Source organism: Dromiciops gliroides, chromosome 2, assembly GCF_019393635.1.
Source record: "Dromiciops gliroides isolate mDroGli1 chromosome 2, mDroGli1.pri, whole genome shotgun sequence".
NCBI lineage: Eukaryota > Metazoa > Chordata > Mammalia > Microbiotheria > Microbiotheriidae > Dromiciops > Dromiciops gliroides.
The window spans coordinates 148114994-148134690 of NC_057862.1; the positions used below are offsets into that span (position 1 = coordinate 148114994).

General features: G+C 44.5%; 1 protein-coding gene across 2 annotated transcripts in view; it reads left to right on the top strand.

Moving 5' to 3' along the window:
- ZNF609 (zinc finger protein 609) overlaps positions 1–19237 on the top strand; it is a 185632-nt gene extending 166395 nt beyond the window's left edge. The window contains exons 3-9 of one of the 2 annotated variants that reach the window (XM_043981436.1): positions 5698–5785; positions 10151–12503; positions 13703–14069; positions 15196–15371; positions 15692–15908; positions 16512–16590; positions 17134–19237. In XM_043981436.1, coding sequence (XP_043837371.1) covers positions 5698–5785; positions 10151–12503; positions 13703–14069; positions 15196–15371; positions 15692–15908; positions 16512–16585 — 3275 coding nt within the window. In that variant the 3' untranslated portion in view covers positions 16586–16590; positions 17134–19237. The remainder of the gene's footprint in view (positions 1–5697; positions 5786–10150; positions 12504–13702; positions 14070–15195; positions 15372–15691; positions 15909–16511; positions 16591–17133) is intronic. The other variant, XM_043981438.1, reaches the window with a different exon arrangement.
- The last annotated feature ends 460 nt before the right edge of the window (positions 19238–19697 follow it).

Sequence of the window (19697 nt, forward strand, 5' to 3'; positions counted from 1 at the left end):
ACACTTTCTTTGTATCCTTCAAAATTTTGAAGCTAGTATTAGGTTCAAGAAATGCTTGTTAACTGGTGAAAATAGTGTTTTAGGCAATTTTATGATATCTGTATGTTTGAGAGAAAGAGATTAGCATTAGAGGGACTGATTTGAAGGATATTACAGTAGCTCAGAAGTTAATTATTAAGGATCTAGATGATGACAGTGAGGCTAGAGATAGATAAATCCATGCTAGGTTTTTAAATAAGAAGTTTGATGAATTCCTTAACCAGATGGCAAACAAAGACAACCCTGCTTCTTCCTCCATTACCAACCCATAGTTATTCCTAAGTGAGCCTGAAGCTTGCTTGCTGATGCCCAGATTACTTAGTATTTAGGGTCCCAACAAGGTAGGAGGTTGCCCAGAAGGCCAGCTTTTAGCAGCAGTAGACTTGGCTGGTCTACAGTTTTCTGGTCCTCACCATGGAGAAAGCCCCCAGCAGTTTAGGTTGAATGACTAATAATAAGGCAAAAGGCTTTTGTGACTATAATTTATAACCATTTAAAAAATATCTTCCCTCTTACCAGATGCCAACCACTTTAGGTTCTCTATTGCATTTTATAGGCATGAGCCCAATTATTGCCCAGGCTACCTGCATTTTGTATTGAGGTTTGACCCCCAAATAAGGAATAAAACAGTCATTGCTTCTTTCCACACTTCTGATGGGTAGTATCTAAACTTCCTGCCTTAAAGCTGCTGACAAAATGAAATTGTGGGCAGTCTCCCAGAACTTAGTGCTTAGAATTACTGAGTCCTTTGGTTATATACAACAGTGTTCCCAACATTGACTTTGGGATAAAGACAACCGATACTACAAGGAATTATATAATTAATGGGGCCATGAAATCAGGCAAGAGAGGCTACAGGGCCTGAAAAATGAAGCCTTCTTAATATTTTTTATTATTATTATTATTATTATTTATTTTTGTTTTCCTTATCTCAATTTTCTAGTTTCTTAGGCATTTATATATATTGGGGGGGAGGGGCAGTGGGGGTTAAGTGACTTGCCCAGGGTCACACAGCTAGTAAGTGTCAAGTGTCCAAGGCTGGATTTGAACTCAGGTACTACTGAATCCAGGGCCAGTGCTTTATCCATTGTGCCACCTAGGTGCCCCCTAGGCATTATATATTAAAAACAATAGATTGAGGAACGCTAGAAGACAATGACAAAAAGCTATAGCTGAACTCAGAGACATGAAAATTATTTTAAAAGCACAGCACAGTATTTATTTCAAGGGTTTTGTTTCTCATTGGGGAATGGTGGACATGAATATAAATACTTGTTAACTGAAAAAAATTTAATTGAGAAAAATGAAAGTTGTTTGTTTTTTTTAACACATAGCTTTGGGGCCATATAGTAAAATAGAAAAATAGCCCAGGTGACCTCAGTAGTCCCTAAAGGCATTCAGTACAATAATAGACCCTGAGTTTTTAAGGAAAAATTAAATATTAAGTCCTTTGTTTAAAACTCAGACTATAATTTCTATATTAAGTCTTATAAATGGTAGCTAGTTTCTCATGCCAGTCCACAAAAGCCACTTCAACTTATAAGATTAAATATATTTCTACTACATCTAAAACCATCCTTTATAATGTTGTTTTTATTGAGTTGGTGAACTAATGACTCCCCTCCTGTACAGAGTATCCCAAGAGTCTTAATACAATTTTAAGCTTTAACAGGTTTTAAATTGAAGATTATTTGTGTTCTTTTTTTTTTTCTTCCTGTTTTCTTGACTGGAAAACATGTAATACGCTTTAGAAAAATATATCCAAAGTGTGTGAATTTTGAAGTTTGGGCACTTAATATTTCAATTGAATCTGTTAACTCACAGTTGTGGGTATTCCTTCCAGAGGTGAAAATTTCAGTTCATATATACCTTTCAATCCTATTGATGGATTCTTGCATTTCCTCCCATGAGTCTTCTATGAACAGATTTGGGCAGTGCGTCAAGGTCTTCTTCTGGAACTTTAAAAATTTCATGGGTATCAAGGCTGTCCATATGTTTGTCCCTTGCTTCTTAATATATGACTGGCCTATCTTTGCCCATTGTACATTTCCTGGAAGATCTCTTACACCACTTCTTTTACCCAAGTCATCAGTAGTAGAATGTTGTAGGAAGCTAAGCCTATCATCCATCTCGCCATTCCCTTAGAATCCTGAATTTTTTAAATTTTTTTTAGATTTTTTTTTTTAACTTTTATGGAGATCACAGTCCCTTGATTTGCAGCCATATAATATGACTGGGAAAAGACTGCTGTTAAAAAAAGATAGGGATTTGTGTCAAAAAGGAGTTTTATATCATTGTAAATGAACACACTTTCTGAAATGCCATCCAGACCACTTTCTTCCCCTTGTTCAGTTCTGTGCCCAGGTCATTATCAGCCTATAATAATGTATCATGTAGAGCCCAAGTCGGTGGCATTCCATTCAACTTGCTTTCATTAAAGGGATAAAAACTTCATTTATGTAGAAAATTCAGTCGCACTGAATGTATCTCATTCCTACATAATAATGAATAAATGGGGGCGGCTGGGTGGTGCAGTAGATAGAGCGCTGGCCCTGGAGTCAGGAGTACCTGAGTTCATATCTGGCCTCAGACACTTAACACTTACTAGCTGTGTGACCCTGGGCAGGTCACTTGGCCCCAATTGCCTCACTAAAAAAAAATAATAATGAATAAGTATATAAAATATACTTTTGTATCCTTACACTGTATATTCTTAGCACATAGTACATGTTGATTAATTGTTTGATTAGAAGACTTGTCTTAAGGGCAGCTAGATGGTGCAGTGGATAAAGCACCGACCCTGGATTCAGAAGTACCTGAGTTCAAATCCGGCCTCAGACACTTAACACTTACTAGCTGTGTGACCCTGGGCAAGTCACTTAACCCCAATTGCCTCACCAAAAAACAAAACAAAACAAAATCCTAGGGTAACTATACACTTACTAGCTGTGTGACCCTGGGCAAGTCACTTAACCCTAATTGCCTCACCAAAAAAAAAAAAAGAAGAAGACTTGTCTTTAGAAAGATTGACTTCCAGGGGCAGCTTAGGTGGTGCAGTGGTTAAAGCGCTGGCCCAGGATTCAGGAATACATGAGTTCAAATTCAGCCTCAGACACTTGACACTTACTAGCTGTGTGACCCTGGGCAAGTCACTTAACCCTCATTGCTCCACCAAAAAAAAAAAAAAAAGAAAGATCGACTTCCTGGGAAGAGCTTTATTGCTGAGCAGTAGAAAGCAGGGGTTTTGAGATATCCTTTACAGTACCATCTCTCCCTACCCTTCAGTATAAACTTTTGCTCCATGTATACATCTTTCTCATTGTTTTCCGAGGACATCATTTGCTAGGGTGGGGAGAGATGAAAAAAGCATGGGGGGGGGGGAGAATGGGTCAGCAGAAGGGCCAAGACAAACATGAACCATTTCATCAGAGGCTAGCCCAGCCACTTGATGCATTGGTGCCATATGCTAAAGAAATGTATTTAGCTTGGATCTGTCATTGCTGAGGTATTTCTTGAAACCTTGGTAGAAACCATTAACTGCCTTCCCACAAGTCACTTCCCCTTCTTGTGCCCCGGGTTAGTGTCTGTTAAGGGGAAGAATGTTCACCACTCTGAAGCAAAATGATGGTTAATGAGATCATGTCTAGAAGGTCCTTAGTAATTATAAGAATAACTGCATAGTGAAATACAGAGTATTGTTTATCATTTATTGTTTTACCATTCTTCTTCTCTTCAAACAGATCAACCTTCTCTTTATGGGAACAGGAAGCATTCCAAAATGTGGGCCTAGTCTTCCTCTGTTTAAACTAACCTTGCTATTCTTTAGTCATCCTCTGACAGAAACAGTATCTGTCCAGTGTCATTTTTGGATCTTTTTTTTTCCTTTTTGCACTTCTTCTTGCCTGGACTCAGGGCCCCGCAGAGAGATTTACAGTTCAGAAAGAAAAAAAAAAATTTGTGTGCTTTGACATGTAAGCAGGCCCCCCAAACCTGTCTTTTTCCATATTAGGTTTTCCCCTCCTCCCTTCTCCCCCCATCAGCACTCTGGCCTGATCTCCTTTTCCACTCATTCATTATTTCTCTGGTTTGCAGATTACACTGGGAGAAATACCCAGATTTATAAACATGTGTTCACTCCCAGCTGTTTCAGGGCTGGGAGTCACATTCATCTTCTAATTGTGTGCCTGTTCTCTTTGCAGCTGCACTTGTCTGCCCTTGTAAATGAGATGCCTATCTCCAAGTCTTACCTTGCTCAGATAAATACATTCGACTCAATGGACTTTGCTCCTAGTCAAATTAGTTATGCAGTAATCAGAGCAGCCCATCTCTGGGAGGAAACAGCCACTTCAGTTCACTCTGCTAATGGCTAGAAATTATGTAGCGTAATTACTTTCTTAGGGGGGTGTCCAAAGAGACCTGAGAAAAAGGGAGTACTATTTTAGTCCCTTTGGCATAGGAACCCCTCTTTCAACCTGATTATGCCTTCTGACTACTGATTTTAGAGTCTCTGTTGCATCTGGGTTGAAGATTTTAGGTAAGAAGAGGTGATTATCTAGTGACAAAGCCAAAATTCTATCCCACCCTGGTGTCATTAAGTGATTCAGGCTTCCTGTTAAAATGTTTTCTTGAATTCCTTGTCTCAGCCTTATTTGGTGGAAACTCCCTCAAGTTTCATCCCAGAAAGAACTAGATTCTGTGTGCATCCTTTGCTAGTGACATGGCCATATTCTTTTTTTTTTTTTTTAAGTGAGGCAATTGGGGTTAAGTGACTTGCCCAAGGTCACACAGCTAGTAAGTGTTAAGTGTCTGAGGCTGGATTTGAACTCAGGTACTCCTGACTCCAAGGCTGGTGCTCTATCCACTGCACCATCTAGCTGCCCCAACATGGCCGTATTCTTAAAGGGATGGGCCCTTTTTCCTGATCCTAGAGTCCTCATGTTCCATAGTCTTCCATTCCCCTCTCATAAAAAAGGATCCTTGTGTTTGTTCTCTTGAGTTGTGTTCACTGCCAGAGTGCTTTCTAGACTTCCTCCCTGTTTGGACAATTCTACACTACAGAGAAAATTCGCATAGGGAATGCTGTCCCCTCTAGTTGTGCAGATAGGGCTCTGAGGTGCTCAGTCCTAATAGACCATTCTGAGGCAGTGGCGCAAAACAGACTGAAGCCTGATTCCATACTTTCTAATTCTGACTAACAAGTTTTTACTGTTCAGTGGCTTTGCCAAAAGGAGGTAAACTTTTCAAACAATTCATGATCTCATCTGGTCCTCAACAGCCACCTTAGAACAGGTACAAAGTAGTATTATCCCTTTCTGCAAAGGTGGAAATTGATGCTCTGAAAGGATAAATTGCCACAGGTACACGGCTAATAAAGAGCAGAGTTGGAACTCAGACTCAGCTCTGCTGACTCTTAAGTTCATTACCCCATGCTGCTTCTCATCAGCTGAAGACTTTGCCTTCATTTAGCCCAGATGTTTTCTAGCTTCTAAGTATCTATCAACATCCCCAGTGTCATTAAAACTAGCCCCAGACCAGCCTAAATAACCATGGCCCACTACATGAATTCCCACCATCTAGAATGTTACTGAGATAGATCCCATTCCCTGAGTGGCTGGAGGTTTGGTGTCAGCATCTATGTTTGTTTTCTTTGTATTCCAGGTATGTTGGTGGTGAATGTGACATGGAGGAACAAGACCTATGTGGGCACCCTTCTTGACTGCACACGTCATGATTGGGCACCCCCCAGGTGAGCTCTCTTTTAGCTTTTTAGTGAAAATCAGGCCTGATTTCTACAAAAGAAGACAGATCTAAAAAGAGAAATATTAATTGCTTAGGAGTAAGTCAAGCCAATGAAAAAATAATAGTCCTATCAAAGAATTATTTTATAGAGCTTTTTATAAATTAATAAAATTCATCTAGAGGAACAAAAGGTCAAGAATGTCAAGAAAATCAATGGGTCTGGGGTAGGAAATATGGGTGGTTTATCAGTACCAGGTCTTAAACACTACTAAAAAGCCATGATGTGATCATTAAAACAATTATGTACTGGGTAAGAAATAGAGAAGTTAATTAGTGGAACACTTATACAAAATACAGAAGTAAAATGATACAGTAGGCTGTCTATCTATCTATCTATCTATCTATATATCTATATATATATATATATATATATAGTGGTTTGATATTTGATAAAACCAAAGATCCCAGTTTTGGGGGCAGGAACTCATTCACTATTCCCCTCCCAAAAAAAAAAAAAAACTATTGGGAAAATTGGAAAGCAGTTTGGCAGAAACTAGGTGCAGAACAATATCTCACACCAAGATGAGCTCAAAATAAATAGATGATTTAGACATAAAGGTGGTTACCATAATAAACAAAATAAAGGAATGTGGAAGAAATTACCTTTCAGATCAGCCGATAGGGAAAGAGTTCATGACTAAATAAATAATAGAGAGGTTCACAAGTAAAATGGTCAAGTTTTGATTTAAATCAAATTTTAAAGTTTTTGCATAAACAAAACCAAGGCAGATCAGATTAGAAATGAAGCAGAAAATGGCAGAGAGAAAGGGATTCTTTGCAGCAAGTTTGTCTCTAATGCGAGTCTCATTTCTAAGATATATCAGGAACTAAGTCAATAGGGGGCAGCTAGGTGGTGCAGTAGATAAAGCACCAGCCCTGGGTTCAGGAGGACCTGAGTTCAAATCTGGGCCCTGGGCAAGTCACTTAACCCTCATTGCCCTGCCCCCCCCCCCCCAAAAAAAAAGTATAAGAATTTTGAGGTATCACCTCATACCCATCAGAGTGTCAAAGTTGACCCAAAAAAGGGAAAATGACAAATGCTGGACAGTCTGTTGGAAACCAGATATGTTAATACATTGTTGGATCTGTGAACTAGTCTAGCTGTTCTGGAAAAGAGTTGAGAATTATGCCCTTAAAAGCTATTGAACTGTGTATACCCTTTGACCCAAAATAACATTACTAGGTCTATATCCCAATGTGATCAAAGAAAGAGAAAGGGCCTACCTGTACAAAAATATTTATAGCATCTGTTTTCCTAATAGCAAAGAATTGTAAACTGAGAAGATGCCTATCAGTTGAAGAATAAATTATGGCATATGAATGCGAAGGAACACTATTGCACTGTAAAAGAATGTTGAAGGGGGGATGGTTTCAGAGATACCTGGAAAAACTGATATGAACTGATAGAAAGTGCAGTGAGCAGAACCAGGAGAACAGTTTATACAATAACAGCAATATGAAACAAACAGGAGCAACCACAATTCCAGAGAACTTATGGTGAAACATGAGTTTCCTCCTCCAGGTGGAGAGATGATGGACTCAGAGCACAGATTGAGGCTTTTTAAAAACTCAGATAATGCAGAAATGTGTTTTGTTTGACTATCCATGTCTGTAAATGTGTTTAGGGTTTCTTTGTCATGAAGGGTGGAGTGATGGGGTAGGGAGAAAATTCAGAGCTGAAAAGAAAGTTGGATTCAAAAAAGAAAAGAAAATGAAGTCTCAGTCTCTCCAGCTGTGGACTGGAGTTGGGTAGATAGCAAGGTCTCCGCCCTTTTCTCTACCTTGTTCTTTAAGACCTTTGTCCAGCCCATATTCTCTCAGTCTTCATGTAAGCCTGACCTCCTCTTATACCCATCTGGTGACTAGGCAGCCGTGCAGATCATACAATCCCATATTTGATCAAGATTCCATTTCTTTTTTTTTTTAATAAAAGTATTTTATTATTTTCCATTTACATGTAGAATAGTTTTCAACATTTGTTTATATAAGATTTCCAATTTCAAATTTTTCTCCCTTCCCCCCTCCCCTAGACAGCAGGTAATCTGATATAGGTTTTTTATATTTTTTTATATACACACACACACACACTCACTAACATCAAACACATTTCTGCGTTAGTCATGTTATACAAGAAGAATCAGAGCAAAAAGGAAAAATCTCAAAAAAGAAAAACAACAGCATCAAAAACAAAAGAAATAGTATGATCCAATCAGCATCCATATTCCACAGTTCTTTTTTTTTTTTTTTTTCCTGGATTTGGAGAGCCTTTTCCATCATGCGTCCTTTGGAACTTTCTTGTATCGTTGTATTGGTGAAAAGAATCTCTATTTCTTCTTTATTGTAGTCTTTAGCCAGAGAAGGTTGGCTACCTCCCATTTCATGGTGGATAAAAGGGGTGCTTAATCCATAGGAATTAGTCTGCATGTTGTGCTTTAGAATTTAATATGGGGGCAGCTAGGTGGCGCAGTGGATAGAACACCAGCCCTGGATTCAGGAGGACCTGAGTTCAAATCCGGCCTCAGACACTTAACACTTACTAGCTGTGTGACCCTGGGCAAAGTCACTTAGCCCCAATTGCCTCACTAAAAAAAAAAGTATCATGAAGAATTTAATATGTATTCTCTAAAACAAACATAAAGGAAGAAAAGTGGCACAAATTATGTTGATACTATGATTAAAACATAGAATGTCGGCTCCTTGAAGTCAGGAGATGTTTTCATTTTAATGTTTATCCCTAGTGCAAAGCACATGGGCCCTTCATAAATGCATGCTGAATTGAATTGAAAAGGAACACAGTCATACGGCAGCTTAAAGACATCAGGGACATTATAAGTACCTACAGCCCATTCAACAACCATTTAAAAATTAAAATTTTAAATCTAACTTAAAGATTTTCGAGAATAAGAAACCAGAGAAATATTATCAAAATTATTTGCTAATATGATGCTATTGAGTTCTTGTCCCTACACTTTTTCAGTCGTACTACTCTTACTGTATCATGTATGGTAGTCAGCAAACAGTACTTGAATAATGTTTGCTGACAGGTTTCCAAAGGATGACCTAGCATAAGTTGTTCAGTGAGATAGGTAGACTTTATCTCCCAGCTTCTTGGGGCTACATAGATAGAAAACATTCAACTTTAAACCCAGTATCATATTCCCCCCCAAATATGCTAGTGGTTATTTAGCCTCCTCAAGCCCTAGTTCAGCAGAAGCCACCTCCTAACCTGTTCTTTGATGTTCATGCCCTGTTTAGATGAAAAACTAAGAGGTCGGGGACATGCCCTTAGGCTCCACCTAACAAGTGTTCCTTGGAATATATGGTAATATTCCCCAAAGGGAACTGTTTAAAAGGTTTCTTCAGCCCGTGGTGGGGTGGCTTTGATTGATAAATACAGAACTCCACCTCCTTGCTCAGAGTTTTCTTGGACACTTCACAATATGGTTTGTTACATTAAGGAATGTACAGGCTGCTAGGTGGCACTGTGTATAAAGCACTGGGCCTAAAATCAGGAAGGCCTGAGTTCAAATCTTGCCTCAGACACTTATTAGCTGTGTTTCCTTGAGCAAGTCACTTAACCTTTCATTGTCTCAGTTTCCTCCACTGAAAAATGGGGATCCTAATAGTATCATCCTCCCAGATTTGTGATGATCAGATGAGTGCTTAGAACCATGCCTGCCAGATAGTAGGTGCTACATAGATGCCAGTGACATGAGGACGCAGTAGTCTTGGTTAGCCAGTAAGATTCCGTGGCTTTAGATGGGCTGATTGGGTATAACTGATAATCTACTAGATTTTCAGAGTTTAGGAGTATGCCACAAACCAATAATGACAGTGTTCCTACCCGTTGTTATTTAAGAAAGATGAAAGGCTTCCTTTGAGGAGAAGGTGGGAAGGCTTGTATTCTGTTGAGTTTCTGTGCTCTACTACTTAGTTATGGTGAGCCAGGATCCCACTGGGAGCCAGAGTGCCCCTGTGGGTCAGCAGCTATTTCTAATAACATCTATTTGCTTCTTAGTTAGGCACCTATGGAGCACGGTGTGTAGAGCTCTGGGCCTGCGGTTCAGAAGCTCAGCTGTGGCCTCAGACATTTCCCAGCTGTGTGGCCTTGGGCAAATCCCTTAAATTCTACTTACTTTAGTTTCCTTAAGTGTAAAATGTGGATAATAACACCCAGGGCTGTTGGGAAAATCACATGAGATAATAATTTGTAAAATGCTCCTTAGCTCAGTGGCTGGCACATAGTAGGTGCTCTATAAACTCTAGTTATTATTTCTATTATTATTACTATTTTATTACTGCTACTACTTAGGTTCTGTGACTCCCCCACCAGCGACCTAGAGATGCGCAACGGTCGAGGCAGAGGTAAGCGCATGCGTCCCAACAGCAACACACCTGTAAATGAGACAACTGCGGCTTCTGACAACAAGGGGACCAGCAACAGCAGCAAGACCCGGGCAGGGGCTAATAGCAAAGGCCGCCGGGGCAGCCAGAATTCCTCAGAGCATCGCCCTCCCCCAAGCACGACCACTGAGGATGTCAAGGCCAGCCCTTCCTCTGCCAACAAGCGGAAAAACAAACCCCTCTCTGACATGGAGCTGAACTCTAGTTCTGAGGACTCAAAAGGGAGCAAGCGGGTCCGAACAAACTCCATGGGCTCAGCCACGGGGCCTCTTCCTGGGGTCAAGGTAGAGCCTGCCATCTTAGATAGAAATTGCCCCTCCCCGGTCCTCATTGACTGCCCCCACCCAAACTGCAACAAAAAATACAAGCACATCAATGGACTCAAGTATCACCAGGCCCATGCGCACACTGATGATGACAGCAAGCCAGAAGCTGATGGAGACAGTGAATACGGGGAGGAGTCCTCCCTGCACACAGACCTCGGAAGCTGTAATGGCGCCTCTGTCTCCCAGAAAGGCTCCCTATCCCCTGCTCGCTCAGCCACCCCAAAAGTCCGACTGGTAGAACCCCATAGCCCCTCTCCTTCAAGCAAATTCAGCACAAAGGGCCTCTGTAAGAAGAAATTGGGAGGGGAAGGGGACACAGACCCCGGGGCTCTGTCCAATGATGGCTCTGAGGATGGTCCCTCAGTAGTGGATGAGACAAGCAATGATGGCTTTGATTCATTGGAGAAGAGATGTTTGGAAAAGGACAAATCTAAAAAACCTTCTAGTTCCAAACCCGAAAAGATTCCTTCCAAGAGCTTAAAGTCAGCCCGGCCTATTGCCCCTGCTATTCCCCCACAACAGATCTACACCTTTCAGACGGCCACCTTCACGGCAGCCAGTCCAGGCTCTTCCTCTGGTTTGACTACTACCGTCGTCCAGGCCATGCCCAATAGCCCCCAACTTAAACCCATTCAACCCAAGCCTACTGTGATGGGAGAGCCTTTCACTGTCAACCCTGCACTGACCCCTGCCAAGGACAAGAAGAAGAAAGAAAAAAAGAAGAAGGAGTTGAAGGAACTTGAAAACCCCCTGACTCCTGGAAAGGTTTGCCGAGCTGAAGAAGGCAAGAGCCCATTCCGGGAGTCATCCGGTGATGATCGGACCAAAAGTGAGGGGCTCCTTAATGGCTCCTCAGACCCCCACCAGAGCCGACTGGCCAGCATCAAAGCTGAGGCTGACAAGATCTACAGCTTCACCGATAATGCCCCCAGTCCCTCCATTGGCAGCAGCAGTCGATTGGATAGCACAACTCCTGCCCAGCCCATGACTCCCCTGCATGTGGTCACTCAGAATGGAGCAGAAGCTGGTTCTGTTAAGAACAACAGTCCTGCATACTCTGATATATCAGATGCTGGAGAGGATGGGGAAGGCAAGGTAGACAGCATCAAATCAAAAGACCCTGACCAGTTAGTAAAAGAAGGGGCTAAGAAAACTCTTTTCCCCCCTCAGCCCCAGAGCAAAGACTCTCCCTATTACCAAGGCTTTGAGACCTACTACTCCCCAGGCTACCCACAGTCCAGCCCAGGGACTCTGAACCCCACCAGCCAGACTGGAGTGGAGAGCCAGTCACTGAAGGCGAAGAAGGACGAGGAACCTGAGAACGCTGAGGCAAAAGTGAAAAGCGAGGCTTGCGAGGATAAGAAACCTGAGCTGAGCAGTTCGAGCCAGCAGCCTTCTGTCATTCAGCAGCGCCCTAATATGTACATGCAGTCATTGTATTATAACCAGTATGCCTACGTTCCCCCCTATGGCTACAGTGACCAGAGCTATCATACCCACCTTCTCAGCACCAACACTGCTTACCGCCAGCAGTATGAAGAACAGCAGAAGCGACAGAGCTTGGAGCAGCAGCAGCAGCAGCAGCAGCGGGGGCTAGAGAAGAAGGTGGAGCTGAGCCTGAAGGAGCGGGAGGCCGCTCTCAAGGAGGAGTGGAAACAGAAGCCCTCAGTGCCACCGACACTCACCAAGGCCCCAAGCTTGACAGACCTTGTGAAGTCGGGGCCTAGTAAGGCCAAAGAGCCAGGGGCTGATCCTGCCAAGTCTGTCATCATTCCCAAGCTAGAGGATTCCTCCAAACTCCCCAGCCAGGCAGCTGAGGGACTCAAGGTGAAACTGAGCGAGGCCAGCCACCTGGGCAAGGAGGCCTCAGACTCCAAAGCAGCCACTGAGTGTGGCCGGCAGACAGACGTGGATCCAGTGCTCTGGTATCGACAGGTAATTCACTTGGGAGTCTTTTCTTCTTTGACAGCTTCTCCATCCTTCCCCTCCATACCCATTACCACACCCATGTTCATTTTGCCCTTGTGCAAGAATTGCACAAACCTAGTATCTAAGAGGTTGATGAGACCTGTCAAGTTACCCACTTTTGTGAAGTATGCCATACTTCGCACTGTCACATCACCTCTTTTGAGTCTTCTAACATCCAGGGAGGTAGCTATGGCAAGGACTCTAATTTCTTTTTGATAGAGGCAATATGGTAGAGTAGAAAGAGCACTGGCCTTGGTTTTTGCCACTAGCTTAATTAACTATGTAACCTTGGGTAAGTCACTGCTTATTTGAACAGCGGCCCTGGATTCAGGAGTACCTGAGTTCAAATCCGACCTCAGACACTTGACACTTACTAGCTGTGTGACTCTGAGCAAGTCACTTAACCCCCATTGCTCTGCCAAAAAAAAAAAAAAAGGAAGATGAACCTTAAGTTTGTTTCTTCATCTCTAAATTGCATGGAATGGACTTAACGATCATTGAGATCCCATCAATCTCAAATTCTGTGGTTCTCTGACAGTGAAGTGATATGCCCAAGGTCATGCAGCAGTTTTGTAGCAGATCTTGGAGTAGAACCTGGTCTCCTGACTACTAGTTCTTTCAACCATACCAAACTCTCATCACGTATTTGAAGATTCTTGATTCTCATGAATTTGGCCTCCCAACTTATGTGAAGTGTGGTAGTGAGAATTCTAATCCCTATTCACTGCTAACAAAAGGATCTGAGACTGAGAACTTGGCTTGCCTTTGAGTTAGAACACCTTCCATCCCTTGGATTAACAGAAGAGCAACTTTTTTTCTCCACTTTTGTGTTCACTGCTTTGCCTCTTCTTCCTGATTTGTACCCTCATACCTTTCTTCTCTGTGAGAGGATAAGGGCTGACCCAAAGAGGCTTCCTTATTTTTAGAAGATGTTTTCCTAAATTGTCTCCTTTTCCTCATTTGCCCTTTTGCTGTGGTCTCTTTTTTTTCTTGCTTTTTATGTTTGTTTCTTTGTCTCTTGTATAAGAATGGAGTAGGAGGGTCTGAGTTGTAGTAGCCTTGCTCCCCATAATCTGGTGAAAAAAAAAAATGGATCTGTCCTGGTGTCTCTACCCTGACTTGGGCCTGAACCAGGTTTCTTTCTCCCTAACCCCTGGTTGTTACAGGAGACGGAACCTCGAATGTGGACATACGTTTATCCTGCCAAGTACTCAGATATTAAGTCAGAAGATGAGCGGTGGAAGGAGGAGCGGGATCGGAAGTTGAAGGAGGAAAGAAGTCGGAGTAAAGACTCTGTTCCCAAGGAGGATGGAAAAGAGAGCACAAGTGGCGATTGTAAACTGCCCCCCTCAGAAGAGTCCCGCCTTGGGGGCAAGGAGCCCCGGCCCAGCGTCCATGTGCCTGTGTCCTCCCCTCTCACCCAGCACCAGTCTTATATTCCCTATATGCACGGCTACTCCTACAGCCAGTCCTATGACCCAAATCATCCCAGCTACCGAGGCATGCCTGCCGTCATGATGCAGAACTACCCAGGTAGGGCACCAAAGCATCAGGTTTAGAATTGTTTACCTGACCAGTACTTAGTTGGTTAGGGATGGTTTCCATAGCATTCCATTCATAAAAGTGTGTTCCTTCGAGGTGCCTCTTGTGTGCCAGCTGTCGACCCCCTAGCCACAACTGGCTGCCAGTGCTCTCTAGCCAGGTGGTCCCGATCCCCGCTTGTGGCAACTGCTCAGCACCCCCTTGCCTTGCCTCAGTTATCTAGCTGCTGTTTGTTTATGTCTGAATAGAAAAATCCTCTCTGTTGTGACAACAGGCAGGGATTTTGCTACTTTGGGATCATTAAGAGAAGTAGAAGATAATCTCAGCTTTCAAGGGAGACACTTGGACGAAATCTGTAATCCAACTCCATACAAGTCATTAAGGGTGAACCTCTTAGTATAAAAGCAGTTGAGTACTGTAGACATTCAGAAGAAGCAAAGAATGATGTGGAGTTTCAGTCCAGTTGGCCCACTCCAAAGTATGTGGAACCTCCCTTTACTAATTGATAGGAAGAGTATTGGGCAGAAAGTAAATCTTCTGTAAATACTCGTTGATTTGACTTACACACTTAAAACTCATTGCCTACCGATTCCCCGTGCTGCTGGCCTTTCATGTGAAAGACTTCTGAAGCCTCCGAGAAGCACCTTAGCTACCACCCTCCCTCACCCCCCCCCCCCCAATGTGTCCTAGATGACCCATTATAGCCATACAAAGTCATTTGTGGTCAAGACATTTCAAGGCAGACTGAGAAAGAGCAAGTTTTTAAAACAGATACAGAGCACTCCCTTTCTTGGGATGGATCCTTGGGGCTGAGCCGAATTTAGAGAAAGTTGCCAGAAGGAAAGCAAAGGAAACATCTCTTTGGGGCCCATGTCCCTTGATCTTCCCAGTAGAGTTTCAATTCTAGCTCAGTGAGTTTGGGTGAGGAGCTCCAGAGGGTTGTGCCTCCCTTCCAAGGGGTTCCTACTAGAGCAGACAGGACAATTGGCAATCTTAGCCCTAGGAGTACTGCCCTGCTGATGAGTATCATTTGAGCTAAATTCAGTGCAGCTGGTGCCCAGAGACCCAGCCTCCCCAAAGGTTCCCCTCTACCTCATGGCTGTTTCTCCTGTCCTAGGTTCCTATTTGCCCTCTAGCTACTCCTTCTCCCCATATGGTAGCAAGGTCTCAGGGGGTGAAGATGCTGACAAGGCAAGAGCCAGCCCCAGTGTGAGCTGCAAGTCCAGCTCAGAGTCCAAGGCCCTGGACATCTTGCAACAGCATGCCAGCCACTACAAGAGCAAGTCTCCCACGGTAAGAACATTGATGAGTTGGCAGAGCCATGTAGACCCAGTCTCACAGAGGAAAGGCTATTTGGGCTACAATTTAACTTGATTGCTTTGAGGTTGGTCCCACCAGAGATACCTCCTTTGTTCTGAGGCTCTTTGAAGCTTCAGAGCATCAATGTGGTCCCCAAGCTTCTCTCTCGCTCCCCGGGTTCCTGCCTGATTGAATGCAGCAGGAAGTCTCAAGTGGCTTTGGCATCCCTTGCCTTTCCCACAGCTGTGGGCCAGGGTGGGTGTGGGGGAGTGGCCGGCTCATTTTGGGGCTTTGTTGTTTGCTTTCCCTTCCAGATAAGTGAGAAGGCTTCTCAAGAGAGAGACCGAGGAGGCTGCGGGGTGGTAGGGAGTGGTGGAGGCTGCAGCAGCGTCGGGGGAGCCAGTGGGAGTGAGAGGAGTGTAGACCGACCTCGGACCTCCCCGTCTCAGCGCCTGATGTCCACACACCACCACCACCACCACTTAGGGTACTCACTCCTTCCTGCACAGTATAACCTGCCCTATGCAGCAGGTGAGCCCTGGCCTCCCTCCTACCTACCTTCTTTTACATGCACTGCTAAAACCACTGGCTGTTGGAGGTGCCTGCCGGCAAGGCCCCTTCCTTGACCTTTAAACTATGCAGAGCCCTGGAACCCTTCCCAAGCAAGGAGTGAGCTTATCCACATGGGTTCTGTTCTGAACTCCATTACCAGTTGCCTAGGTGACCGTATGTAAGTAACTTCATCAGTTAGCCTCTCTTTGCCCACATGTAAAAAGAGGAAATTGGATTTTGGTGAGTCTGAGGTCCCATTTAGCTCTGGCATTCTAGGACAAAGATAAGTGAGGGTATTTCCTTCTCCCCTGAAGCTTTTATAAGTAGGTTAGGTTCAAACTCCCCAAAAATGGGCCCTTTAAAGGTTTAGGCAAGATAAAGGACTAGGTTTCCTAGGACAGGGAAAAAATAATTGGTTATCCTGGGTTCTATCAACTGTTAAACCTAGTGAAAGAGAGAATTCCTTCTGTAGAACAAAGGGTTTAGGAAAACAAAATCCAGAAATCTCTCCAAGTAGGGAAGGGGAGGCAGTGAAAAGGCCTTAGGAAGATTGGTCTCTAACACCCTCTCGTTCTCCTCCAGGTCTTTCCTCTACAGCCATTGTTGCCAGCCAGCAAGGCTCAGCTCCCTCACTCTATCCACCCCCCCGGAGGTGAGAATGGTAGGTACTTCATAGAGATGGGCCCAAGAAGGCATGTTTGGATCTCTAGAAACTCATGGGCAGGCCCCAGCCTATAAAGTGTACTCAATTCATCGATTAAGATTCCTTCACAATGCCAATGTATATAATGAAGCCTTGGCCAAGCCATTTGCCCCTGGGTAAAACAGCTATGAAGTTTGTATGCAGTGGGAAAACCTACTGGATTTGGCACCTGATGGTCTGGTTTCAAATCCTAGCTTTGCACCTTAGTATCTGTGTGACCCTAGATAAGTCAGTTTTGCTGGGCTATTTTTACTCATCTGTAAAATGAGGGGGTTAATGATCTCTAAGATCCCTTCCAGATAATGTCTTCAAAATTTAAGAGTGATGACTATTGGGAGAAGCCTTAGGAAGAAACCTTCGTTCCCTTCCCCGTCCCTAGAGTCACCTCAGGAAACCTAAGGTTCCAACAAAGAGCATTTTGCCAACTGATTTTTTTTTTCCCTGAGACGCCACCTTGTGGTTTGTCAGCTGCTGAACATCCATCTGTGTCTCCTCTGGCAGGACCTGAAGCTCTGGGATAATGTGGGCTCTGAGGCCGGTGACCCAAGGAGGTGCTGGAGGTGCCATTAGACATCAGTTGAACGGTGTTGATCATCCTGTTGGCCATTCTCACGGAGACTGGAGGCAGATCCTTGGCAGTCTCCCCTCCATAAGACCCCTGGACTCCCCGTCCCTCCCTCCTCCTCAGGAGCCGGAGAGCTGGTACTTAGCAAAAGTATTTATTCTCTTGGCCGCAATGACTGTTGTGGTCACAGCAGGGGTAAAGGCATCGGTTGTAATCTGGGGGCATTGCTTCAGGCCCAGGGAAGTCACTGCTCCATTTCCTGAGCCCCCTCTCCAGCCAAGAGACCCCATCATGGTCACCCTCAGGGGACGCACCCCAGAAACCAGGTGGGGTCTGAAGAAAGCGCGGCAATCACACCCCATCTCTACCACCACCAGACCCTTCATCTCCCCAGAAGCTGGGGCTCCAGGGGCTGGAAGCAAGCAGAGGAATTAGAATCTCAGGAAAGAAATTTTAGGGCTGTTTTCTCTGTGATTGTGAAAACAAAGTCATCAGAAATGAAGATCCCTTCTCCCCCTTCCCTATGCACATATGTGTGTGCCTGTGCTAAGAGCCTAACCTGTACAGGAACACCCATGCCCCTACCCAGAGGACCCAAGAGGGAGGCTTCTATACCCTTAACCCCAGCACCAGCACAGAGCCCACCTACTGGATCCCCCTGGGAGAGCTGGGAACTATAATTTGAGTATCAACAATATAAAAATGGAGCCTTCTTCCCCATCCTTCCTCCTTTTCAAGATCCTGCTGTTTGTTTGCCTCCCAATTCCTTTCCCTTCTTTCCGCCTTTTTAACTCCTTAGCCTTTTCTTTCTTCTTCCCCCACCTCACCTCTTCTTTCCTTCCCAGTGCCCAACTCTCAGGCAGAGGAAAATACCACCTACTTCTGATATGGGAAACCTGGGGTCCGTCAGGGGCTAGAAACTCTCAAAGCTGCCTTTTCTTCCTAGGGTAGCGCTAGGGAGACAGCCCCTGGAGTACCCAGAAGATCTTGGAGACACTGTCCAGTCAGCCATCTCTGTGTCCTCCTCATTTAGGGCTATGCACACGTGCAACCCTTGTCCCTTTCTGTACATGTGTACTTGATTTTATATAACTCTCTAACCTCCATGTGTGCCAATATAAGCCGTGTTTATATGTAATACACGTCTATTTTATAGGGGTTGTTGGCTGGGGGAGGTTTGTTGGACCTTAGGCCCTTAAGAAAAGAGGTTTTGAAGATCAGAGATTCTCCCTCCCCTTCCCCCTTGGATGGGGATCTCAAGCCAGCACTGAGCCTGCTGCCTTGCCTCTGGAAGATGTGGACCGAAGGGGGCAGGGCAACTGGGCTTTAAGGACCTCTAAGGATGTTGCTTCCAGAGATCAGCCCCTAGGCTCTTTGAGGGAACTCGTTGGGGGTTATTTCTTCCCTCCCCTTTCCCCTCGGGTCTCTGGGAGAGAAGCCCGGCCAGGCTGGGTAGTGGAAAGCTCTTTGTGACCCGGGTGCCAGTTGGGAATAGGAACCTGGCTCTGGCTCTGATTCCTAGGGTAGCAGGGTTATTGGGGCAAGCACACACCCAGCCGAAGTGGTTTTCTAAGAATTGTGGGGATCCCTGGAGGTCAAACAGATGGGGGCAGTCAGCCTCCAGGGTTTTCCTCTTTGGGGATCTATACCTCTCCCCTTTGCCCTAGTTGGGTCCGAAGCCTCCTTCCTCTGCAAAGCTGCTGTTTTCAGACCTCATCGCAGCCCATCAAGCAGTCACCCTCTCCCACTAATTATTCTCCCTACTTTATACTGCTCCCAATAGGCTGTGCTTGGAGCAGTGACTTCCCTTCAAGGAGGCTACTGGACTGGGGTCCAGGTCCCCTCCCCTGCAATCAGCCACCACTCAAGAGCTCATGCTGGGGCCTAGTCTGCATTGTAACTTCCCAGGCTGCTGTGGGGCTGAGCCAGTGGCCCATCTCACTGTTCCTGTTTGTTTTTAAATATTGTTGTGTGTTTTGTATCTGTGGCGCTGTCCTACGGCGTGCTCTGTACATACTGTAAAGAGGAATTGTTTGGAAATTGTTTGGGGTAGTTTTCTTTCCCATTGGGTGGGCATGGCCCCAAACTCTTGTTCCATCTGTCTCACTCTGTAACATAGAGACGAGGTAGCTGGTGGATCAGTGGGATGGGCTCGGGGTTCTTCAGAGGAGAACAGCTTTTTCTCTTTATTTTCTTTATTCTTAAACTAATGTTTGGCTCTTTGATCCCTATATCCAAGACCTTCCCCCAGTATCAGGGAGGAAGGGCTCAAAAGAAAAGATGGCAGCAAAAGCAGGCAACATGCTTCTCCCCATTCCCAGAGCCCTGGTCCTTTGCCAGGCCCAGACTTCTCTCCCTGTCCTGCCACGCTGTGGTAGCAGGGATGAGGCTGCTAACTTGGAGGAGATGGAGTTGGAGAAGAATGGAGGATTTGTACTCCTACCTCAGGCCTTCCAGGCACAATTGGGACCATGGAGGGAACCGTACCATTCTTGGGGTT